General features: G+C 41.6%; 1 protein-coding gene across 2 annotated transcripts in view; it reads left to right on the forward strand.

Annotated features, from left to right (window-relative positions):
* Dmbt1l1 (deleted in malignant brain tumors 1 like 1) overlaps positions 1 to 21,800 on the forward strand; it is a 134,446-nt gene that overhangs the window by 14,427 nt on the left and 98,219 nt on the right. For both annotated transcript variants that reach the window (NM_001447286.1, XM_087593529.1), the window contains exons 3-6: positions 153 to 185; positions 9,627 to 9,656; positions 12,282 to 12,344; positions 17,190 to 17,255. In NM_001447286.1, the coding sequence (NP_001434215.1) occupies positions 153 to 185; positions 9,627 to 9,656; positions 12,282 to 12,344; positions 17,190 to 17,255 (192 nt within the window). The remainder of the gene's footprint in view (positions 1 to 152; positions 186 to 9,626; positions 9,657 to 12,281; positions 12,345 to 17,189; positions 17,256 to 21,800) is intronic.

Below are 21,800 nucleotides of genomic sequence, written 5' to 3' on the forward strand. Positions count from 1 at the left end.
ACATAGTGGCAGACATGGGCAGATCCATCATAAGGGTTTCAAGACATCTCATAAAGAGACATCCTCTCAATATTTTGGGAACAAATTCGATCAGATTGCCATTAGTTCTTTATTCCAACAGCCACTGACATCTCAACCCCTTCTCCCTACAGGAAATGGTGAAGAGCTGGTGGCAAGGCCTCAAGGTAGGAGGCATTTTCATGGGAAGCTCTTCTAATCGACCTCATTTGACTCCAACTCCTTAACACTTGCTCAGCTGAATTTGGAGAATGTGTGGTATACTCCACACTTAGTCACCCCTCTGTCAGGACTTAGGTAGTGGAGGGTTTAGGTCCCATTTCTGTCACTTCATTAGTGGCAGTGACCATAATAGGTCATTTATGTCCTTTTTAAAGAGGAGGCAAAACAACTGCCTCCTGGTACTCCATCTGGGTTGAAGGTCACAGACTTGGGATGATGATAAGTACAAACACTGAAGTGTGTGACAGTTCTGGGAGACAGCTTTACCTCAGAGTCACGTCTTGTTTGAGTTTCAAGTTCAGAGGCCAGAACCCCTTTTGGAACACACAAGTTTCACTAGACAGATGGTGTCATGGTATTAACTAAACACCTGGAGACAATATGCCAAACCAGCCTCAGGTAATCACGAATTCTGTCTGTTTCCACATAAAATTCCTCTTGAAAAAAAAATCAAGTTCTGGAGCTGGGTGATGGTTCAGTTGGTAAAAATTCCTCCTGCACAAGGATGAAGACCTAGAATGACTTATTTAATTTCCACAAGAAACCTACCTATGAGCTAGGTGCTTTTTAAAAATATTTTTTATTTTTAAATTTTATTTCTCTTGGATAGTTTCTGTATTTATATTTCAAATGTTATCCCCTTCCCCCCGTACCCCATCCCCTCCCCCTGCTTCTGTGAGGATGCTTCCACTCCCACCTACCCACTCCCACCTGGCATTCCCCTACATTAGGGAAATGAACCTTCACAGGACCAAGGACTTTTCCTCCTATTTTTTCTCCATCTTTATTAAATTGTGTATTTCTTATTTACATTTCAATTGTTATTCCCTTTCCCAGTTTGCTGGACAATGCCATCCTCTGCTACACATGTGGCTGGAGTCATGAGTCCCTCCATGTGTACTCATTGGTTGGTGGTTTAGCCCCTGGGGGCACTGGTGGGATCTGGTTGGTTGGTACTGTTGTTCTTACTATGCTGTTGCAAACCCCTTCAGCTCCTTCAGTCTTTAACTCCTCCATTGGGGTTCCTTTGTTTAGTCCATTGGGTAGCTGCAAGCCTTCTCATCTGTATCAGTAGGGCACTGGCAGAGCCTCTCAGGGGACACCCATATCTGGCTCCTGTCAGCAAGCACTTTTTGGCATCAGCAATAGTGACTGGGTTTGGTAGCTGCATATGGGATGAATCCCCCAGGTGGAGCAGTCTCTAGGTGACCTTTTCTTCAGTCCCTGCTCAACTCTTTGTCCCTATATTCCCTCCCGTGACTATTTTGATCTCCATTCTAAGAAAGAATGAAGCATCTACATTTTGGTCTTCCTTCTTCTTGAGCTTCATATAATCTGTGATTTTTTTTCATAGGCATTCCAAGGTGTGGGGCTAATATTCACTGATCAGTGAGTGCATACCATGTGTGTTCTTTTGTGTCTGGGTTCCTCACTCAGGATATTTTCTAGTTCAATCCATTTGCCTAAGAATTTCATGTAGTCATTGTTTTTAATAGCTGAGTAGTACTCCATTGTACAAATGCACCACATTTTCTGTATCCATTCCTCTGTTGAAGAGCATCTGGGTTCTTTCCAGCTTCTGATTATTATAAATAAGGCTGCTATGAACATAGTAGAGCATGTATCCTTGTTATATGTTGGAACATCTTTTGGGTGTATTCCCAGGAATGGTATAGTTGGATTCTCAGGTAGTACTATGTCCAATTTTCTGCGGAACCACCAGACTGATTTCCAGAATGGTTGTACCAGCTTGCAATCCCACCAACAATGGAAGAATGTTCCTCTTTCTCCACATCCTCGCCAGCATCTACTGTCACCTGAGTTTTTGATCTTAGCCATTCTGACTGGTGTGAGGTGGTATCTCAGGGTTGTTTTGATTTGCATTTCCCTGATGACTAAAGATGTTGAACATTTCTTTAGGTGCTTCTCAGCCATTTGGTATTCCTCAGTTGAGAATTCTTTGTTTAGCTCTGTATCCCATTTTTAATAGGATTATTTGATTCTCTGGAGACTAACTTCTTGAGTTCTTTGTATATGTTAGATATTAGCTCTCTATTGGATGTAGGATTAGCAAAGACCTTTTCCCAATCTGTTGCTTGCCATTTTGTCCTATTGACAGTGTCCTTTGCCTTGCAGAAGTGTTGCAATTATATGAGGTCACATTTATCAATTCTTGATCTTAGAGCATAAGCCATTGTTCAGGAAATTTTCCTCTGTGCCTGTGTTCAAGGCTCTTCCCCACTTTCTCTTCTACTAGTTTTAGTGTATCTGCTTTTTTGTGGAGGTCTTTGATCCACTTGGACTTGAGCTTTGTACAAGGAGATAAAAATGGGTAAATTTGCATTCTTCCACATGCTGACCTCCAGTTGAACCAGCATCATTTGTTAAAAATGCTGTCTTTTTTCCATTGAATGGTTTTAGCTCTTTTGTCAAAGATCAAGTGACCATATGTGTGTGGGTTCATTTCTGGGTCTTCCACTGATCTACCTGCCTGTCTCTGTACCAATACCATTCAGTTTTTATCATGATTGCTTTGTAATACAGCTGGAGGTTAGGGTTGATGATCCCCCCAGATGTTCTTTTATTGTTGAGAATAGTTTTATCTATCCTAGGTTTTTGCTTTTCCAAATGAATTTGTAAATTGTTCTTTCTAATTCTATGAATAACCGAGTTGGAATTTTGATGGGGATTGCATTAAATTTGTAGATTGCTTTTGGCAAGATGGCCATTTTTACAATATCAATCCTGCCCATCCATGAGCATGGGAGATTGTTCTGTCTTCTGAGATCCTCTTCAATTTCTTTCTTCAGAAACTTGAAGTTTTTGTCATACAGATCTTTCACTTGCTTGGTTAGAGTCACACAAAGGTATTTTGTGTTATTTGTGACTATTGTGAAGGGTTTCATTTCCTTAATTTCTTTCTCAGCCTGTTTATCCTTTGAGTAGAGGAAGGCTATTGATTTATTTGAGTTAATTTTATACCCGACACTTTGCTGAAGTTGTTTATCTGGCTTAGTAGTTTTTTAGTGGAACTTTTGGGATCATTTAAGAATACTATCATATCATGTGCAAATAGTGATATTTTGACTTCTTCTTTTCCAATTTGCATCCCTTTGACCTTCTTTTGTTGTCTGATTGCTCTGGCTAGAACTTCAAGAACTATATTGAATAAGTAGGGAGAGAGTGGGCAGCCTTGTCTAGTCCCTGATTTTAGTGGGATTATTTCAAGTTTCTCTCCATTTAGTTTGATGTTGGCTACTGGTTTGCTGTATATTGCTTTTACTATGTTTTGGTATGGGTCTTAAATTCCTGGTCTTTCCAAGACTTTTATGATGGTGTGTTGAATTTTGTCAAATGTTTTCTCAGCATCTAATGAAATGATCATGTGATTTTTTTTCCTTGAGTTTATTTATATAGTGGAGTATGTTAACAGATTTCTGTATATTGAACCACCTTGCATCACTGGGATGAGGCCTACTTGACCATGGCGAATGATCGTTTTGAAGTCTTCTTGGATTCAGTTTGCAAGAATTTTATTGAGTATTTTTGCATCAGTATTCTTGAGTGAAATGGTCTGAAGTTCTTTTTTATAGGGTCTTTGTGTGGTGTAGGTATAAGTGTAATTGTTGCTTCAAAGAACAAATTGAGTAGTGTTCCTTCTGTTTCTATTTTGTGGAATAGTTTGGACAGTATTGGTATTAGGTCTTCTTTGAAGGTCTGATAGAATTCTTCACGAAACCCATGTGGTCCTTGGAATTTTTTGGTTGGGAGACTTTGAATGACTACTTCTATTTCTTTAGGGGTTATGGAACTGTTTAGATGGTTTATCTGATCCTGATTTAACTTTGGTACCTGGTATCTCTCTAGAAAATTGTCCATTTCATTCAGATTCTCCAGTTTTGTTGAAGGCTTTTGTAGTAGGATCTGATAATTTTTTTGAATTTCCTCAGTTTCTGTTGTTATGTCTCCCTTTTCATTTCTGATTTTGTTAATGTGGATACTGTCTCTCTGCCCTCTGGTTTGTCTGGCTAAGGGTTTATCTGTCTTGTTGATTTTCTCAAAGAACCAGTTCCTGGTTTTGTTGATTCTTTGTATAGTTCTTTTTGTTTCTACTTGGTTGATTTCAGCTCTGAGTTTGATTATTTTTGGCTATCTATTCCTCTAGGGTGAATTTGCTTCTTTTTGTTCTAGAGTTTTGAGGTATGCTGTCAAGTTGTTAGTGTATGCTCTCTCCAACTTCTTTTTGCAGGCACTAGAGCTATGAGTTTTCCTCTTAGCTTTCATTGTATCCCATAAGTTTGGGTATCTTGTGCCTTAATTTTCATTAAATTCTAAACAGTCTTTAGTTTCTTTATTTCTTCCTTGACCAAGTTGTCATTGAGTAGAGCATTGTTCTGCTTTCATGTGTATGTGGACTTTCTGTTGCTTTACTGTTATTGAAGAGCAGCCTTACGCCATAATGATTTGATAGGATGCATGAAATTATTTCAATTTTATCTCTTGAGGTCTGTTTTGTGATCAATTATATTGTCGATTTTTGAGAAGATACCATGAGGTGCTGAGAAGAAGGTATATTCTTTTGTTTTAGGATGAAACCATTCTATAGATATTTGTTAAATCCATTTTGGTTCATAAATTCTGTTAGTTTCACAGTGTCTCTCTTTAGTTTATGTTTTCATTATCTGTTCATTGATGACAGTGGTATGTTGAAGTCTCCTACTATTATTGTGTGTTGCGCAATGTATGTTTTGAGCTTTAGTAAAGTTTCTTATATGAATGTTGGTGCCCTTGCATTTAGAGCATATATGTTTGGGATGAGAGTTCATCTTGGTAGATTTTTCCTTTGATGAATATGATGTGTCCTTCCTCATCTTCTTTGTTAACTTTTGGTTGAAAGTCAATTTTATTTGATATTACAGTGGCTACTCCTGCTTGTTTCTTGGGACCATTTGCTCGGAAAAATTTTTCCTAGCCTCTTAGGTAATGTCTGTTTTGTCACTGCGGTGTATTTCCTGTATGCAGAAAAATTCTGGGTCCTGTTTATGTATCCAGTCTGTTAGTCTATGTCTTTTGATTGGGGAATTGAGTTCATTGATGTTAAGAGATATTAAGGAATAGTGATTATTTCCTGTTGTTTTTGTTGTTAGAGGTAGAATTATGTTTGTGTGACTATCTTCTTTTGGATTTATTGCAAGTAGATTAGTTTCTTGCTTTTTCTATGGTATAGTTTCCCTCTGTGCATTTGAGTTTTCCATCTATTATCCTTTGTAGGTCTGAATTTGTGGAAATATATTGTGTAAATTTGGTTTTGTCATGGAATATCTTGGTTTCTCCCTCTACGTTCATTGAGAGTTTTACTGGATATTGTAGCCTGGGCTGGCATTTGTGTTCTCTTAGGGTCTGTATGACATCTGTCCAGGATCTTTTAGCTTTCATATTCTCTATTGGGAAGTCTGGTATAATTCTGATAGGTCTGCCTTTACATGTTACTTTTCCCTTACTTTCCCCTTACTGCTTTTAATATTCTTTCCTTTTTTGGTATATTTTATGTTTTGACTCTTATGTGACAGGAGGAATTTCTTTTCTGGTCCAATCTGTTTTGAGTTCTATATGCTCCTTGTATGTTCGTGGGCATCTCTTTCTCTAGCTTTGGTCTTCTCACTGTGTCCTGGATTTCCTGGATATTTGGGGTTAGGAGAGTTTTGCTTTTTGAATTTTCTTTGACTATTGTGTCAATGTTTTCTATGATATCTTCTGCCCCTAAGATTCTCTCTTCTATCTCTTGTATTCTGTTGGTGATGCTTGCATCTAGGACTCCTGATCTCTTTCCTAGGTTTTCTATCTCCAGGTTTGTCTCCCTTTGTGATTTCTTTATTGTTTCTATTTTCATTTTTAGATCCTGAATGTTTTTGTTCAGTTCCTTCACCCATTTGGTTGTGTTTTCCTGTAATTATTTAAGGAATTTTGAGGTTTCCTCTTTAAGGGCTTCTACCTGTTTACCTGTGTTCTCCTGTATTTCTTTAATGGAGTTATTTATGTCCTCCTTAAAGTCCTCTATCATCATCATGAGATGTGGTTTTAAATCCAAATAATGCTTTTCCAGTGTGTTGGGATATCCAGTATTTGCCGTGGTGGAAGAATTGAGTTCTGATGATGCCACGTAGTCTTGGTTTCTGTTGCTTAGGTTCTTGTTCTTGCCTCTCAACATCTGATTATCTCTGATGTTAGTTGGTCTTTCTGTCTCTGATGGGAGCTAGTCCCTCCTGTAGGCCTGTGAGCCTGTGATCTTAGGAGTGAGAGTGCTCCTGGGAGACTAGCTCTCTTAGGGAAAGTTTTGAGTCTGAGGGCTGTGGGACAGCCTCAGCTCTGAGCGCAGATGGAGGCTAAAGAGTCCTGTCCTAGGCCATCCTGTGGCTCCTGAGCCCTGTGCACTCCCAGATGGTCTCTCTTTGGATAGTCAGTGGAGAAAAAGTTGGGTCCCACCTGTGGGCTGTGCACTTAGGAGGGAGAGCACTCCTGGCAGACTAGCTCTCTGCCTGGCAGGTTTTGTGTCCAGGGGCTGTGGGATAGCCCTAGCTCTGGGTGCAGATGGAGACCAGAAGGGTCCCATCCAACCCTCTCTGCTTCCAGAAGGTCTTTCCTCAGACAGTCAATGGAAAGAAAGTGGGGTCCCACCTGAGGGCTTAGGAATGAGAGAGCTTTTGGCAGACCATCTCTCTGCAGGCAGGATTTGTGTCCCAGGACTGTGGGATATCCCCAACTCTGGGTGTAGATGGAGACTGCAAATTAGGTGCTTTTTAAATATCCATTTTACTGATAATAAAACAGAATCAGAAAATTAATCCAATTTCCCTGAATGACATCACTAGCTAGTCAGGGGAGTTGTGGAAGTCAGTTGGATGGGGTCGTGTGTAGCTCAGCTTCGGTGGAGAGCTAATGCTATAGGTACTCAGTCTCCCTGCTCAGTGTCCCTAAGCAGAAGAATTGGAGACCCTCCTTATTTCTCCTTCTTCATCCTACTTAACTAATAACCTCAGAAAATACTGTCTCTACTTTTAAGGTGTATGCTAAACTCTTCAGCAACTCTCAACTCCAAGATCACCATCCTCCAGTCTTGTCATCTTTCTGAATGGCAACAGTGCTCCAAGCCACCACCTACCTGTTACCATCCTGCCATACATTGAAAATGGTTTCCTTCTCCATGCTCAGAATCTCTCAAAGCCTGTTCCATTGGGCTCCTCACTTCTGTGTGTGTGTCCACGTGGTTGCATGCACATGCGCACAAAGTCAGGCTGGGCCTGGAACTTAGAATGAGTATCTATGCCTCCCAAGCTGAACTCGGGATCTTCAGGTGCTGGCATTAGATTAAAGGTCACTCAAAGGCTCCCATGCATGACTCTTACCACTGAGGAAACTCTTTATCCTGCATTAGATCTGCCTCTGACCCTTTGTTTAGTCCCTAATAGACAAGGTGGTATTGATCTAGGACCTGCCCCAGTTCTTCCTTCAGTTCCAAGCATTCTTTTTCCCTTCACATTTCCCCAGACTCCTCCTCCTCATGTCTCGGATAAATTACCACTCCCACAGAGAGAATTGAACACATTGAACACACAATGCAAACACTCTTCCTGTCAGTCACATTTTATAGGATTTGCCTCCCATCTAAGATGGTCTTTGTATTTTTGCCTTAATCCCTTGCCCATCCAGTTCTTCTCCCCTCTCCCCAGGGTGGGGAGTTGTTGAGAAAGGCTGTCTTCTCTTTATCTGAGAACCAAGAGAAGACAGCTCCTCTGTAGATACCTATGGAATGAAAAGAGATAGACTTATGCACAGCGTTCTAATATATGTCCCAAACCAACAACCAAAGGGACAACCTCCTCTCAGCAAACACTACTTACCAAGGGCAGAGCTGCCCATTATGCAGGATTGCCATTACTCTTCCAATGTCAAGAGGCTCAGAGTTTAAACAGTCAACTCCAATAATTAGCTCAGGGCCAGTTGGGCTTGTGTAGTTTTTTTTGTTTCCTTATATTTCTAATTTTCTGGTTTTGCTGTGCACACACACACACACACACACACACACACACACACACACACATTTTGGATTACCAATTATTTGAAAATTGTAACAGTATGTAAATATATATAATTATTATACATTATATGGTTTTAGATATACATATATATGTATATATATATTTATATATGGTTATATACAGATGGTCTCTGCTTATGTTGCCTTGATCTGTGTTCTTGACTTCATGATTGTAAGAAAGCAGCATGCATTAAACAAAAAAACATGCTTTGGTGCTTTGTATTTTAAATTTTATCTTTCCTCAGGTCAGTGGCATGCAATACAGTCATTTTTCCTTATACTGAGCAGCCACAGTGAATCGCAGCAGCCAATCAGCCATCTGATAGCATACAAAACAACCAGTATCTGCTGGATCCTCTGTTGCTAAAGTTTGATGTTTGGTGTATTACTTATGTTAAATGCATTTGTCATGTTTTGTGGAGTTATGCATATGTTCTTATGAGTGGTACACATGTGTATGTGTGTGTATATGGACATGTATGTTTGGCCACATGCATGTGGAAGACAACCCTAGATGTCCTTCCTCAAAGTATCATCCACTTTGCTTTTGAAAGAGGGTTTCTTATTGGTTTGGAGCTCCCCTAGTAGACTCAGCTAGCAAGCTAGCAAACCTCGGAGATCTGCTTGTCTTTGCTTCCCCTGAGCTGGATGACAAGCACACACCACTACGCAAAGCTTTTCACTTAGGATATTTTAGCCCAAGATATTTTGATTTATGGTCTTTTTCTGGGATGTAACTACATCATAACTCAACATTAGCATGTAATAATCTGGCATATACAATAATTATGATACATTATGTATCATTTTCTACAATTAAATTATCATAATACAATATGTTATAATGTATAATATAATATAATAACATTCTTTGGAATAATTGATCATGTATAGAAAAGATTAATGGAGTTGTTCACTGAGAGTCCACTCAGCTCTGAGGGAAGCATGAGCTGGGAATATATCTCAGTTGTGGACATGTCACTGTCCTCTTTGTGCCTAGTCCAGAACAACAGTTGAGGATGGACAAGTGTCCCTGAGTTCTCGTGGTGACAGGCTTACTCTCAGTTGTTCCAAAGAGCCATATATTAAGACTTTACCCTAGAAAATCTTCAAAACAATCAACCCAGCAAATATTTCTCAGACTCTGCTAATCCCCACAGCCTGCATTTCACTGAGAATTGATTTCCTATTTTGTATTTCAGACCTATCACATTAGACTAATAAATACAGCACATAAAAAATCATTCAATTGAGTTTAATAAGACATATCTTGATTTATTTGTACCACCAGGCAATGGAAATCCAGCCACCATATTATCAGGTAAGTGATTTATTATCATCATTGTTGTCGTTGCTGCTTCCCCTGGGCACATCTGTTTGCCCATCTAAATCCAGAAGAGAAGATGAATAGTAGGCGGTCAGCTGTGTCCCTGAGAGATTCACCTTAACCTGCCCTGGATATTGAGTTTGTGTAGGAAAGACCTCCAGGGTGTCACTGCATAGATTCACTAACTGCCTAGAAAGACCTTACCTTAATTTTACTTTAGAAACCATTAGAAAATGCTTTCATTATATACACTTATAACTAATTAATTAATTAATTGACCAGTTGCTCTTGAAATGTACAAATGCATCAATTTTGGTAAATGACATGTTTTAAATTTTCTTTGGAGGAAGAGTCATTTCCTCACGTGTTAGCCTATTGTTTGAGTTTGCTATGACATCTATAAAAAACTGTCATAGTTTGATGGCTTAACCAGTGTAGTAATTTTTTTGTTTTTTTTTTTTGGGCGGCGGAGAAGGGGGGTTCTTTTACCTTATAGTTCTAGAGTTCCTAAATCCAAAATGGGTTTCACTTAGCCAATAGCAAGGTGTCATCCAGACTGTGTTTATTCTGAAAGTCTTGAAAAGGAAGAGTCATTTCTGGGTTAGTGTTCCTCATCACTGTGGCAGAATGGCTGACACAGGAAAGAGGAGGGGTTTCTTTTGGATCACAGATTTGAGGTATAATTCCTCAATGTAGAAACATTTTCCAGTTTCCTTTGTCTTGCCATGTTGCAATACTCTGACAGAAACAATTTAATGGAGAAAGGATTTTTCTAGCTCACTGTTCACAGTGTACTTCATCATGGGGTTGGGGGATCAAGGCGGCAGGAGCTTAGAGCATCTGGTTACATCACATCAATAATCAGGAAGCAGAGAGTGATGACATCATGTTACTGCTCAGCTCCCTTTACTCACTTACACAGTTCAGGATCCTAGCCTAGGGAATGGTACCCCCACAGTGGGCAGGTCTTCCCATCTCAATTACTGCAATTGTGTTAATATCTCACATGTCCATATCCCAGGTGATTCTCTGTTAATAATCAACAATGTGACAACAGATAGTTTGATAGCACCGAACACTGCTGCATCTACACATTAATACAAACCTAGAGGCAAAGAGACACCTACGGGTAGAGTGACAACTACAGACATGAGTACAGCACATACAGATAGTATGACACTTACAGACAGTACAATACCTACTAACAAAACCTCCAGTAATTAAACACTGAATAAAATACACATAAGAAGCAAATAAGGGATTATGAAGGTCTGTACCATCAGACCAATTTTTTTTTATTAACTTGAGTATTTCTTATTTACATTTCGAGTGTTATTCCCTTTCCCGGTTTCCGGGCAAACATCCCCCTAGTCCCTCCCCCTCCCCTTCTTTATGGGTGTTCCCCTCCCCATCCTCCCCCCCATTGCCGCCCTCCCCCCAACAATCACGTTCACTGGGGGTTCAGTCTTAGCAGGACCAAGGGCTTCCCCTTCCACTGGTGCTCTTACTAGGATATTCATTGCTACCTAGAAGGTCAGAGTCCAGGGTCAGTCCATGTATAGTCTTTGGGTAGGGGCTTAGTCCCTGGAAACTCTGGTTGCTTGGCATTGTTGTTCATAAGGGGTCTCGAGCCCCTTCAAGCTCTTCCAGTTCTTTCTCTGATTCCTTCAACGGGGGTCCTATTCTCAGTTCAGTGGTTTGCTGCTGGCATTCGCCTCTGTATTTGCTGTATTCTGGGTGTGTCTCTCAGGAGCGATCTACATCCGCTCCTGTTGGTCTGCACTTCTTTGCTTCATCCATCTTGTCTAATTGGGTGGCTGTATATGTATGGGCCACATGTGGGGCAGGCTCTGAATGGGTGTTCCTTCTGTGTCTGTTTTAATCTTTGCCTCTCTATTCCCTGCCAAGGGTATTCTTGTTCCCCTTTTAAAGAAGGAGTGAAGCATTCACATTTTGATCATCCGTCTTGAGTTTCATTTGTTCTAGGCATCTAGGGTAATTCAAGCATTTGGGCTAATAGCCACTTATCAATGAGTGCATACCATGTGTGTTTTTCTGTGATTGGGTTAGCTCACTCAGGATGATATTTTCCAGTTCCATCCATTTGCCTATGAATTTCATAAAGTCATTGTTTTTGATAGCTGAGTAATATTCCATTGTGTAGATGTACCACATTTTCTGTATCCATTCCTCTGTTGAAGGGCATCTGGGTTCTTTCCAGCTTCTGGCTATTATAAATAAGGTTGCTATGAACATAGTGGAGCACGTGTCTTTTTTATATGTTGGGGCATCTTTTGGGTATATGCCCAAGAGAGGTATAGCTGGATCCTCAGGTAGTTCAATGCATCAGACCCATTCTTAAAGGGAATAAAATCATCACTAAAGAACATCTAATACCTGCACTAGGACTTCAAGACTGCCAGAAACAGGATAGGGAACATTGATTGGATCTAGAGGGCAGAACTCAGGGGATAAGAAATGGATAGCATTTTTATTTCTTATGTGGTGGGCACTTCAGAGCTGAAGAAAGCTATGCCATGTGAAGCCACAGGGAGCCCAGAATGCCACCTGCCCTTGAATCAGCATAAATACTTGCTATTAAATACTGTTTTACTCCAGTTCTGCCTGCTGCCATCTCCACTCAACCATCTTCTAAGCTTGCCCCGAGTTCCCTTGCATCAGGTAAGACCCCATCAACACCATCACTGGATTTACTGTGGTTTCTCAGTTGTCTACGGTGATGGGAAAAGGTTTTACAACCACCAGCTACCAATAATGCTTCACCTGAGGTCTTGTGATTTGAGGAAAATGGGACTGAGTTAGTCTGGACTCAACCCTGGCCAGCTTCACTTCATGTTTGACTGTCTGTGATTTTACTGTAATGTTATCTATGTCCCAAGAATATTGGAACTCAGGGGTTCTCGTTTCCCAAATGAAAACCACAAAATGAACAGATGCACCTGTGCTAAAGATAGAGAAATTACCAAAGAGTCACTTCATATGCTTGAAACTTAAGAAATAAAGTAGGGCACATGGCTAGTGTCAGGGTTGGGGGGAGATCTGGAATAGAAAAATGTCATTTTTCCCAACCTGGTGAGTTCCATGCACACCTCTTTCTGGTCACAGTGGGCAGGAGTTACCATTACAGTCAAACCTCACTTATCGTTATAATATTTGATGTTCTCTCATTATCTGTAGCAACTTGCATTTCAATAGTATAATTGCATATGTCATAGTGTGGCAAGGCGGGTGAAGAGTAGCCTTCTGCAGAATTCATTTGGCTCCCAAGTGCTGGAAACACAGCTAGTGGGTCTGAGGTGTACTGTGTACACCAAGAACACACTGGGTCTTTTGAAGACTTGGGGAAATGGAACACTGATGTCCAGAGGGTTTAAAGCTTCTGTAGCATCATGAGTGCAATCTAGAGAACTACAGGAAGTTAACACAGGATTGTGCACTTAAGATCTGTGAAGGGGGCATATCTCATTAAGCATTCTTGCTACACACATATATGGAACATGAGGAAACTTGGAGGCAGGAGCTATCTTCATTCTCTTGATTATGGTAATGTTTCCTGTCACAGATGTAGTTTGAATCTAAATTTATGAGTCTGCAAACACTGAAATCCAGCTCAGGTTTTTAGCATATTAATTATACCTCAAAGTTACTTTCTAAAAAATTACTTAGGCTCTGGGGAGCTGGCTCAATGGGTACAAGCATATTCTATGTAAACATCAGGAGCTGAATTCAGACCCCCAGCACCTACATCAGTAGCTGCATACATGTCTATATGACTCCAGAGTTAGGGGTGGGGGACAGAGATAGCAGGATCTCTGGGAGTTGCTGGCGATCATTCTACCCCTATGGTCAGTGGGAGATCCAGTCCACAGGAATAAAGTAGAGTGACAGAGCAGGACACCTCTGGCCTTTTATACACACACGTGCATATCACACACACACACACACACACACACACACAAACACACACATACACACGCATACACATGCATATCACACACACACAAACACACATACACATATACACACTTACACACACACAAACACACACAAATATACACTAGCACACAGACATAGACTCACACACATACAAAAAAATTTAAAAGAGTACTATAAAAAGAAATCTTTTATATTAATAACATATTTAAATGATAATGCTTTAAATATGGTAAGTTATATAAGATTATTCAAAATAAATTCTTCCTTTACTTTTTTCAACTGTGGTTATCAGAAATTTTAAACTGGATTTGTGGCTCCTGACTAATTCCATTAGATAGCATTACCTAATGACTTTTCATCCATGGGCTCTAATGCTTTTGGTAGATTTTCTTTGATAGGTAGCTGTTTCCCAACATGAGACACCTCTTTAGTCTTCTTTCCAGCTGATGAGTCTCATGCCCAAATTTGTCCCATGAAGTGATAACACCAACAGTCTGAGCACAGTCCTAAGACCGTGGTCTCCAAAGCACCTTGAACTACAAACCCCACAAGCATATGGGCCAGGCACACTGTCTGTTCAAAAACTCAGAGGATCCTTTTGAGATGAGAGGAGTTAGGATCAAGGGGTTCATCACTGAGCAGATGGATCCTGAATGTTCTCACTCAGGCCCCTCTGCTAATTTCACATGCTCATCACCTGTGATGGCCGCAGACCTCAGTCTGTCCTCACTGTTAATTCTTATTACTCTAACAGCCAGTATGAATCCACTCGTTTCCTGATGATGTTTCTTGGCTGCAGGACCTTAATCTTCTTCTTCTACACACACATACACACAGAGAGACAGACAGACAGACAGACAGACAGACAGACAGACACAGAGAGAGACAGAGACAGAGAGAGAGCGAGAGAGAGAGAGAGAACCAGCATGACGTAGATAATCAAATATGCATGAAGTTAGCTACACAAGTTAACAAGCAGGACTTCTATTTTAGGGAAAGAGAGCAGCCTCCTTCTAGAAGATGCTGGGGAAGGTAGAAGGCAGGGCAGAGAGGAAGGTACCTGCTGTGGGAGGTGGGGCTGGAAGGGGCAGGTATGGGTGTGCATGTGACCTTCTAAAGTTTATAATGGTGGCCCAGAGAGTGGGAAGGCAATGAAGCCCAGCCAAAGGGACTGTGGTCTGGGCTGCCACTTACAGGACAGATACCTCAGGGGGAGCCTATACTGTGGGGTTAAAAGGCATCCATGTCCCAAAATTGGGCATGGTCCTCCAAAACCACTTGGGAGCTCCAGACTCTGGGAAGAAGGGAACCCCAGATACTGAACAGTGAAGGAAGAGTCTTCTTGTCTTGGAGATGCCCCCAAACCCCTCATTTGCTGTGAGCCCTGGTGACAAGAAGCTCCAAGGTGAACAGCAAGGACACATGATGATACGATGAGGAGAACTTCACCTCAGAATGTCTCTTAGTCTGTTTGATGCTAAAACAAAACACAAGATGAGTGTCTAAAAATAACGAAGTTATTTCTCCTGGTCTTGGAGCCTGGGAGAGCCAACCCTAACTCAGTGCAGGTGACAGTCCCCTCCTTCCCTTCTAAGTGTGCCTCACAGCTACAAGAGTGGTTGCTCTTCCCTTAGGATGCAAGTTCCTCTGATTCTTGTCTGCTCCCAAAGACCCTACCTGACCCCGCTGTGTGGAGGGTAGGATCTCTATAAGCTCTCACCCACGGAACCCTCTCTCCAGCCCCTTTATCGCTGTTTATGTTTGGGGGGAGCTCAGGGTAGGCAGGTCCTAATTCCTATGCCGCAGTCACCCAGCTTTGTCTTGCTCTTAAGAGGAGGAAGGCATCAAAGTTCCTGGATCTAGTAAGCAGAGCATTTAGTGTAGAGCCTAGTGCACAGCGGGTGCCTGATGGTGTGGCCTGGTTTAATGGAGTTCCTCTGTTCTGAGATAGATAAACAGGTGAAGTGCCATTCCCCGATACAAGCCTCAGCCACTCCCTAAACCAAGCCATCCACCAGCTTGCTTTCCTCCGCTATGCTTTGATTTGCCTAGTCTGGATATTTCCTGTAAATAGAACCACAGAAAACCCAGTGTCTTCATGCACAGCAGAGTATCATCAAGGCTGTGTAAATTAATATGATTAACATTTTGTATTATTGGGTACTTCCTGCCCAGCTAATTGGCCTTCACATTTTTATTAAAGCCAATCAGAGAATGCCTTAGGTGGGTTAGTAAGGACTGAGACACGGTCTCACACAACATACCCCAACAAGTGCTTTTACAGTTTTTGAGTGGAAAGGTAATCAGTTCTTCTCCAGGAAACTTGAAACAGGCAAAAAGCCTCTTCTCTCTATTCCTCATTAAATATCCTAAGTCAGTTTCCTTGTATGGTTTCTCCAATATCTCTTCTAGCTTCCCACAGTTTAGAAGACATAAGTCGCCCAACCACACCATCAGGTTGGTCAATGAGCCATGAATTAAAACAACAAAACTTGCATGTGGTACACAGCACATGCCATGCCCAGCATTCTAGGCCTGTAGAGAAAATGGCCCGGTGTTCAGGGATGGGGCAGAGGCACTGCCAGGGAATACAGGGGCATTGTGATGCTTAGTGTCTCCTGCAGTGCCACATCTTAACCCCCTCATGTAATGCCCAGTATCTCCTAGAGTTGTATACCTTCACCCACCAGGAGGAGACTTCATCTCTTCCGATCATTTTCTTTTTTGTCCTACACAGAGCTTGTCACATGCCTGCTGACGTTAGATACCAAAGCAGGCTTTATTGAATAAGCAAAAGAGTATAACATTGAGTGTGTGAATAGAAGGAACTTTTGACCCCTCTTGACACACCTTGGCTTTTGACCCCCATTCCTGCTAGACAGAAGGACACAGAAGCAAACCATTTTGTAAAATGATAGGAACCTTGTTTATACAATTCCTTTTTCAGGGAGTGGTGTTGACATCTCACATGTGAGAAAATGAATGGAGCAAGTTGTTTCTGATAGTGTATTTGAGTGTGTGCATGCGTGTGTGTGTGTGTGTGTGTGTGTGTGTGTGTGTGTGTGTGTGTGTGTTACCATCATTGGATGATGAGGAGTTGCCGAGTCTCCTATCAGGTAAGAGCAGCACCTCTCTGCCTTCAGTCCTCCTGTGTGCAGCCCCACCATCTAGATGAATGGCAAAGCAGTCAAGCCAAGGTGGTATAATGTCCTCCGGGGTCAATGAAGACAACCAGTATCCTCATGGATACCTTGACTTTTATGTCATTGGTCCAGTTGTTCAATTTCTAACCTTATTAACAGCAAATGTAGAACTTGGAGTCTCTACAGGGTGACAAGGAGGAGAGCATTTAGGCCAGCAGGCTCTTGCTGGGGAACTTCTGTCAGCCTTCTGAACTTGGCTCAGGTTTCATTGAAAAATCCATCAGTTAATCCATCAGAGTCCATGGGTGAAGGCAAGATCAAGTTGTAGCTACTTGCCAGCTGCTAGCTGAGCCTCTTTCTGATGTGTTGTGTGTTTGTTTTAAGAAAAGACCTTCAGCTCTGAACCCCCATTTCCATATTTTTCCAGTTCTACCTGTGGCTGACCCAGTACCTGGCAGTCGAAGAGCGCATGTGCCCAGGCTCAGCCTCAATGGTAAGAAAACTTCCTATGACCCACAGCTGGGGATCACCAGAAGAAGCTGGGTGGAAGTGGGTGGTCAACTATCCGGTTGCTGAAGCACAGGAGAAAGCACCACAGTGAGAGGACTCACCATTCTCCAGACCTGGCTGATTAGTTGATCCTCCCAGAGGACTTTGACCCCTGTAACCATTATATTCTTGCTCTTCTAGGGAAGTGTTGTAAAGTTCAGAACACACACACACACACACACACACACACACACACACACACACGCCAAAACTCTGTGCCATTATTGAGACATTATTAGTGTCTATGTTTTGTATTATTAGTTCCAGTTTCACCAAGAAATGAATCATTTAAAGGGAAAGCTTCTACTTCCTTTTCATAGTTCTGGAAGATACTCAGCATGCTAATGGAAGAAAAAAGTAATCGAAAGTCATACATAGGTGTTAATTCTGTGAGCTACGATAATAGTTGTCATGGCCAGATATACCTGCTGATGTAGTAATGGCATAAAGGTTACAGATGTAACCAACCACGTTCTGAATAGACTTACTGCTTATCCACAGGGAGAACACATGCCTAGAACAATTGATAGGCAAACAAACAAACAAAAGACATGGGACTGTCTATGTCATAGGTCCTAGGGGAAAAACTGTTACTACTACTACTACTACCACCACCACCACCACCACCACCACCACCACCATTATTAACATTAATAATATAAACTGTCTCCTAAGTTCTTGCCTTCATACCTATATGTTAGTATATCTTCAAATCCTCACCAAAGAAGCTTCCTTTTATAGTGGGTAACAATAGAGACCCACAACTGTCAGTGTGTAGAGAATATCACACTTCCTCCACATAAAATTCAGTGATTGTGTAGAAGAGGGAACATAAAGACTGTAAGAGTCAAAGGTAGTAGATAACACAAAACACTAGTTGTTGGACGTGATGATACTATTGCACACATGGGCTCAGCAGATTTCAATGCTTGCACAAGACCTGAATAAGATCAAGCTAGGCACAAGCCCAGTATGGATGGGAGAGGGGCTTGTGAAGTTCCAACCTGTCTGAGTAGCTGCTGGTAATTGAGGAAAGCTGGGGGTGGGAGCAGAGTTGATTTTCTTCAGCAATATGATTATTGTGAAATGGATGGACCTATAGGCATACAGGAGATATATTTATATCATAAATTTTTTAAAGACAGTTTTTTAAGACAAAGTGATGAGAGAGAGAGGGAGAGAGAGAGAGAGAGAGAGAGAGAGAGAGAGAGAGAGAGAGCTATTACAAGTTACTGTCAGTGTAAAGCACCTTTGATGAGCGACCCCTGCTCCATCACCTAACTTAGTTGCTTGGTGACTAAGGAACACGTCTGGTGAAATTACGAGTGTATACTGTCTGCCCTCAGTGCTCTTACACAGCACAGGTGCTAGAGGAGGCACTCACTCTGGCTGGTAATTGGGGCAAGTAGGCAAGTTCAATGGAAACTTTCCATTTGAGATTTTTATCTGCAGAGGCCTGTTCTTGGCTGAGGCTGACAAATGGCTCCAAATGATGATCTAGGTGGGTAAAGTTTCCCACTAGAGCACCCGTAGGGTCTGTGTGTGATGATGACTGGGACCTGCCTGAGACACAGGCCATGTGTAGGCAGCTCATGTGCAGTCCTGCCATACGGGTTCCCCTCACTCTCTCTTCAGCCAGGGATTTGGGGAGAACCTGTCAGAGAGATGACATGTACTGAATTGTACAGAGAGCCACTTGGTCCCATGTGCCCACAGCAGCTTGTTCATACACTGATAGATGGCACCAGAGCCATCTTCTCTGGTAAGGGGTTCTTTTTGTATTCCAAGGGCTCTACCCAGCTGAATGGTCAGTGACTTGCTCCTGGGAGATCTGATACCTTCTCTTGCTGCTCTCTAATGGCAGCAATATGCACACGCATCTCATCACGTGCTTAAGTGGGAATAAATGACTGTTTTCCGGAGACATTAGATCAGAAATAATTACTTTGAAGTCTGTCAAGGGACGACAGCAATTGAAGTATTTTGTATGTATATGATTTCAGAGTATCTCACCCACTCAGAAATAGCATGAGGCCATTTCAACCCCAACCCCCATCCTCTTATTGTACTGCAGCATCTTTAAAACTTCATGGGACATCAGAATCACAAGGAAGACCTACTAAACCATGGGTCAATGGGTCCTACCCTCAGTGTTTCTCAGCAGGTTTAGGATAGATCCAATGATTTGTGTCTTAGTTACTGTTCTACTGCTGTGAAGAGGCACTGTGACCCAGGCAACTCTTACAGTTTTAGAGGGTTAGTACATGGTCATCATCATGGAGGGAAGCAGACAGATGTGATGCTGGAGCAATAGTTAGAGTTTTGCATCCTGATCTAGAGGCAGCAGACAGAGAAAGGTTCACTGGCTCTGGCCTCAAAGCCTCAAAGTCTGCTTCCTCTAACAAAGCCACACCCACATTAGCCAGGCCATGCCTTCTAATCCTTCTCAAACAGTTTCACTCCCTGGTGGTGAAACATTCTACTATATGAGCATATACAGGGGCATTCTCATTCAAACCACCAGAGCTTTCCTACCGAGAGTGTTTATGAGGCTACTCTTGGGGCCACACTCTGGAAATCCCTATCTCAAAACATAATTAAAACAGAATATTTCCATCCTTACAAATAGACACAGAAATATCACCCTCATCATTGTTACCTTCATCACTATTATCATCAAAGCTATCTTCATCGTCATCATCCCCACCCTCTAAAAGGAGTCTCCCCAGTAAATCAAATTTTGTGGCTTGTGTCTGATGTTTCATCACTATGCATATGCAGTGCTTAATTGGTAGCTACTGTGTTGGACACTTTCTTGTTGCTATAATGATGAAGTGACTCAGAAAATAGATAAGAGTGGAAGGCTTTATTCGGGCTCAAGGTGGACAGGCTCCCTTGCTTTGGGACCTGTGGTAAGAGGCAGGACATCATAGTAGCAGAGCATAACTGCTCACCTCAGTGTGTCTAAGAAGAAAAGATCCCGACTGTACAGAAGCAGGGACATGGATACCTTTCGATGAAACACCTCCAATGAGTTATCACCATTAACTAGGTTCTAGCTCCTCATGGTCCACTCGGCTCTGAATTCATCAATAGATTTACCCACCAGGAAATTAAACTTCTGACGACACAACCGCTTCTCAAAAGCCCACCAGCCAAGCAATCAGACTTTAACACATGAGCCTTTGTAGATACTTTATAGATTCAAGTCATAGCATTGTGGATTCAAGTGGCACTGAGGCTTCCAATCATGGCCTCCTTTTCGTGTCACAGCCACTGTTTAGATCCAAGCCTTCACCACCCTTCCATTTTGGGTAACAGCAGACTTTTCCTACCTGTCTTCTGTGTCTATGCCCCCTACGTTCAGCCCCACATTTACATGAAGTCTGTTATTTTTCATCTTAAGTCAGCTCTAATGAGGTATTATCTACCTCCAGTGAAATTTACCATGTGCTTCCGTGAACTTAATAGTTACCATATTTAAGATATATAGTATTTGTGGCAGGAGAGATGGCTCAGGGATTAAGAGTGATTGCTGTTCTTATGAAAGACCAAAGATACTATATCACACCATCACACTTTGTACATTCTCTGGGTTTTTGTTTGTTTATTTGTTTGTTTTGAGTCAGGTTTTCACTACATATCCCTGGCTGGTCTGGAACTCTGTACATAGCCGGCTGGTCTTTATAGGTTGGTACATTTTACTGTAGGTAGATTATACCTTAATAGGGATCTGCCTGTCTGGGCCTTAAGAACTTGCACCACCACACCCTGCTGTGCTGGAATTCTTTACTTGTGTAACACTTAATGAGTCGTCCAAGCAATTCCTGATACCTATCCTTTATATTGATAATATTAATTATGTCTTTATTATTCTAATTAATTTTTTTTTATTTCTAAGCCCTGTCTCATCATATGGGCATGCCAAAATTTATCTGCTCATAATTTACGCAGGTCAAATTTGTTGATTTTCATTATTATGAAATCAAGTCACCATAAATATTCAAGAATTTGGAAGCAGTTTTCCAACATGGGTGGTTCTTTTTGAGTTGCCACCATCATGTGAGGGTTACAGTTGCTGTGAATCCTTGTAGACATGGTGCATTGCCTAAGTTTGGCCTCTATGGTATCTCCCTCATACACTCTAAGCAGTCTCAGGGCTGGTGGCTCTGGTTTCTGTTCCGATTGCAGAGTCTGGGGTTGCAGCAGCATCACACACGCTCCCAGGTTGGTCTAATTCTCAGCTTGTTTGCTCATTTTGTAAACTCATACTAGATCTACCTGGACTAGGAGAGTAAAGGAGATGCTAGTTATAGTTAAAGAGATGCATCCATTTAGGCAGAGAGTGGGATATTCTGGCAATGGGACGTATATTGCTTCAAATGAGTTCTATCAAGAGCTCTTTATTGCTGTTTGCAAATGTCATTTAGGAAATATCGATTGTCTCCAAATAATTTATGAGCTCTAATCCAGTTCATGAAGGTCCAGC

Source organism: Rattus norvegicus, chromosome 1, assembly GCF_021556685.1.
Source record: "Rattus norvegicus strain SHRSP/BbbUtx chromosome 1, alternate assembly SHRSP_T2T, whole genome shotgun sequence".
Lineage (NCBI taxonomy): Eukaryota > Metazoa > Chordata > Mammalia > Rodentia > Muridae > Rattus > Rattus norvegicus.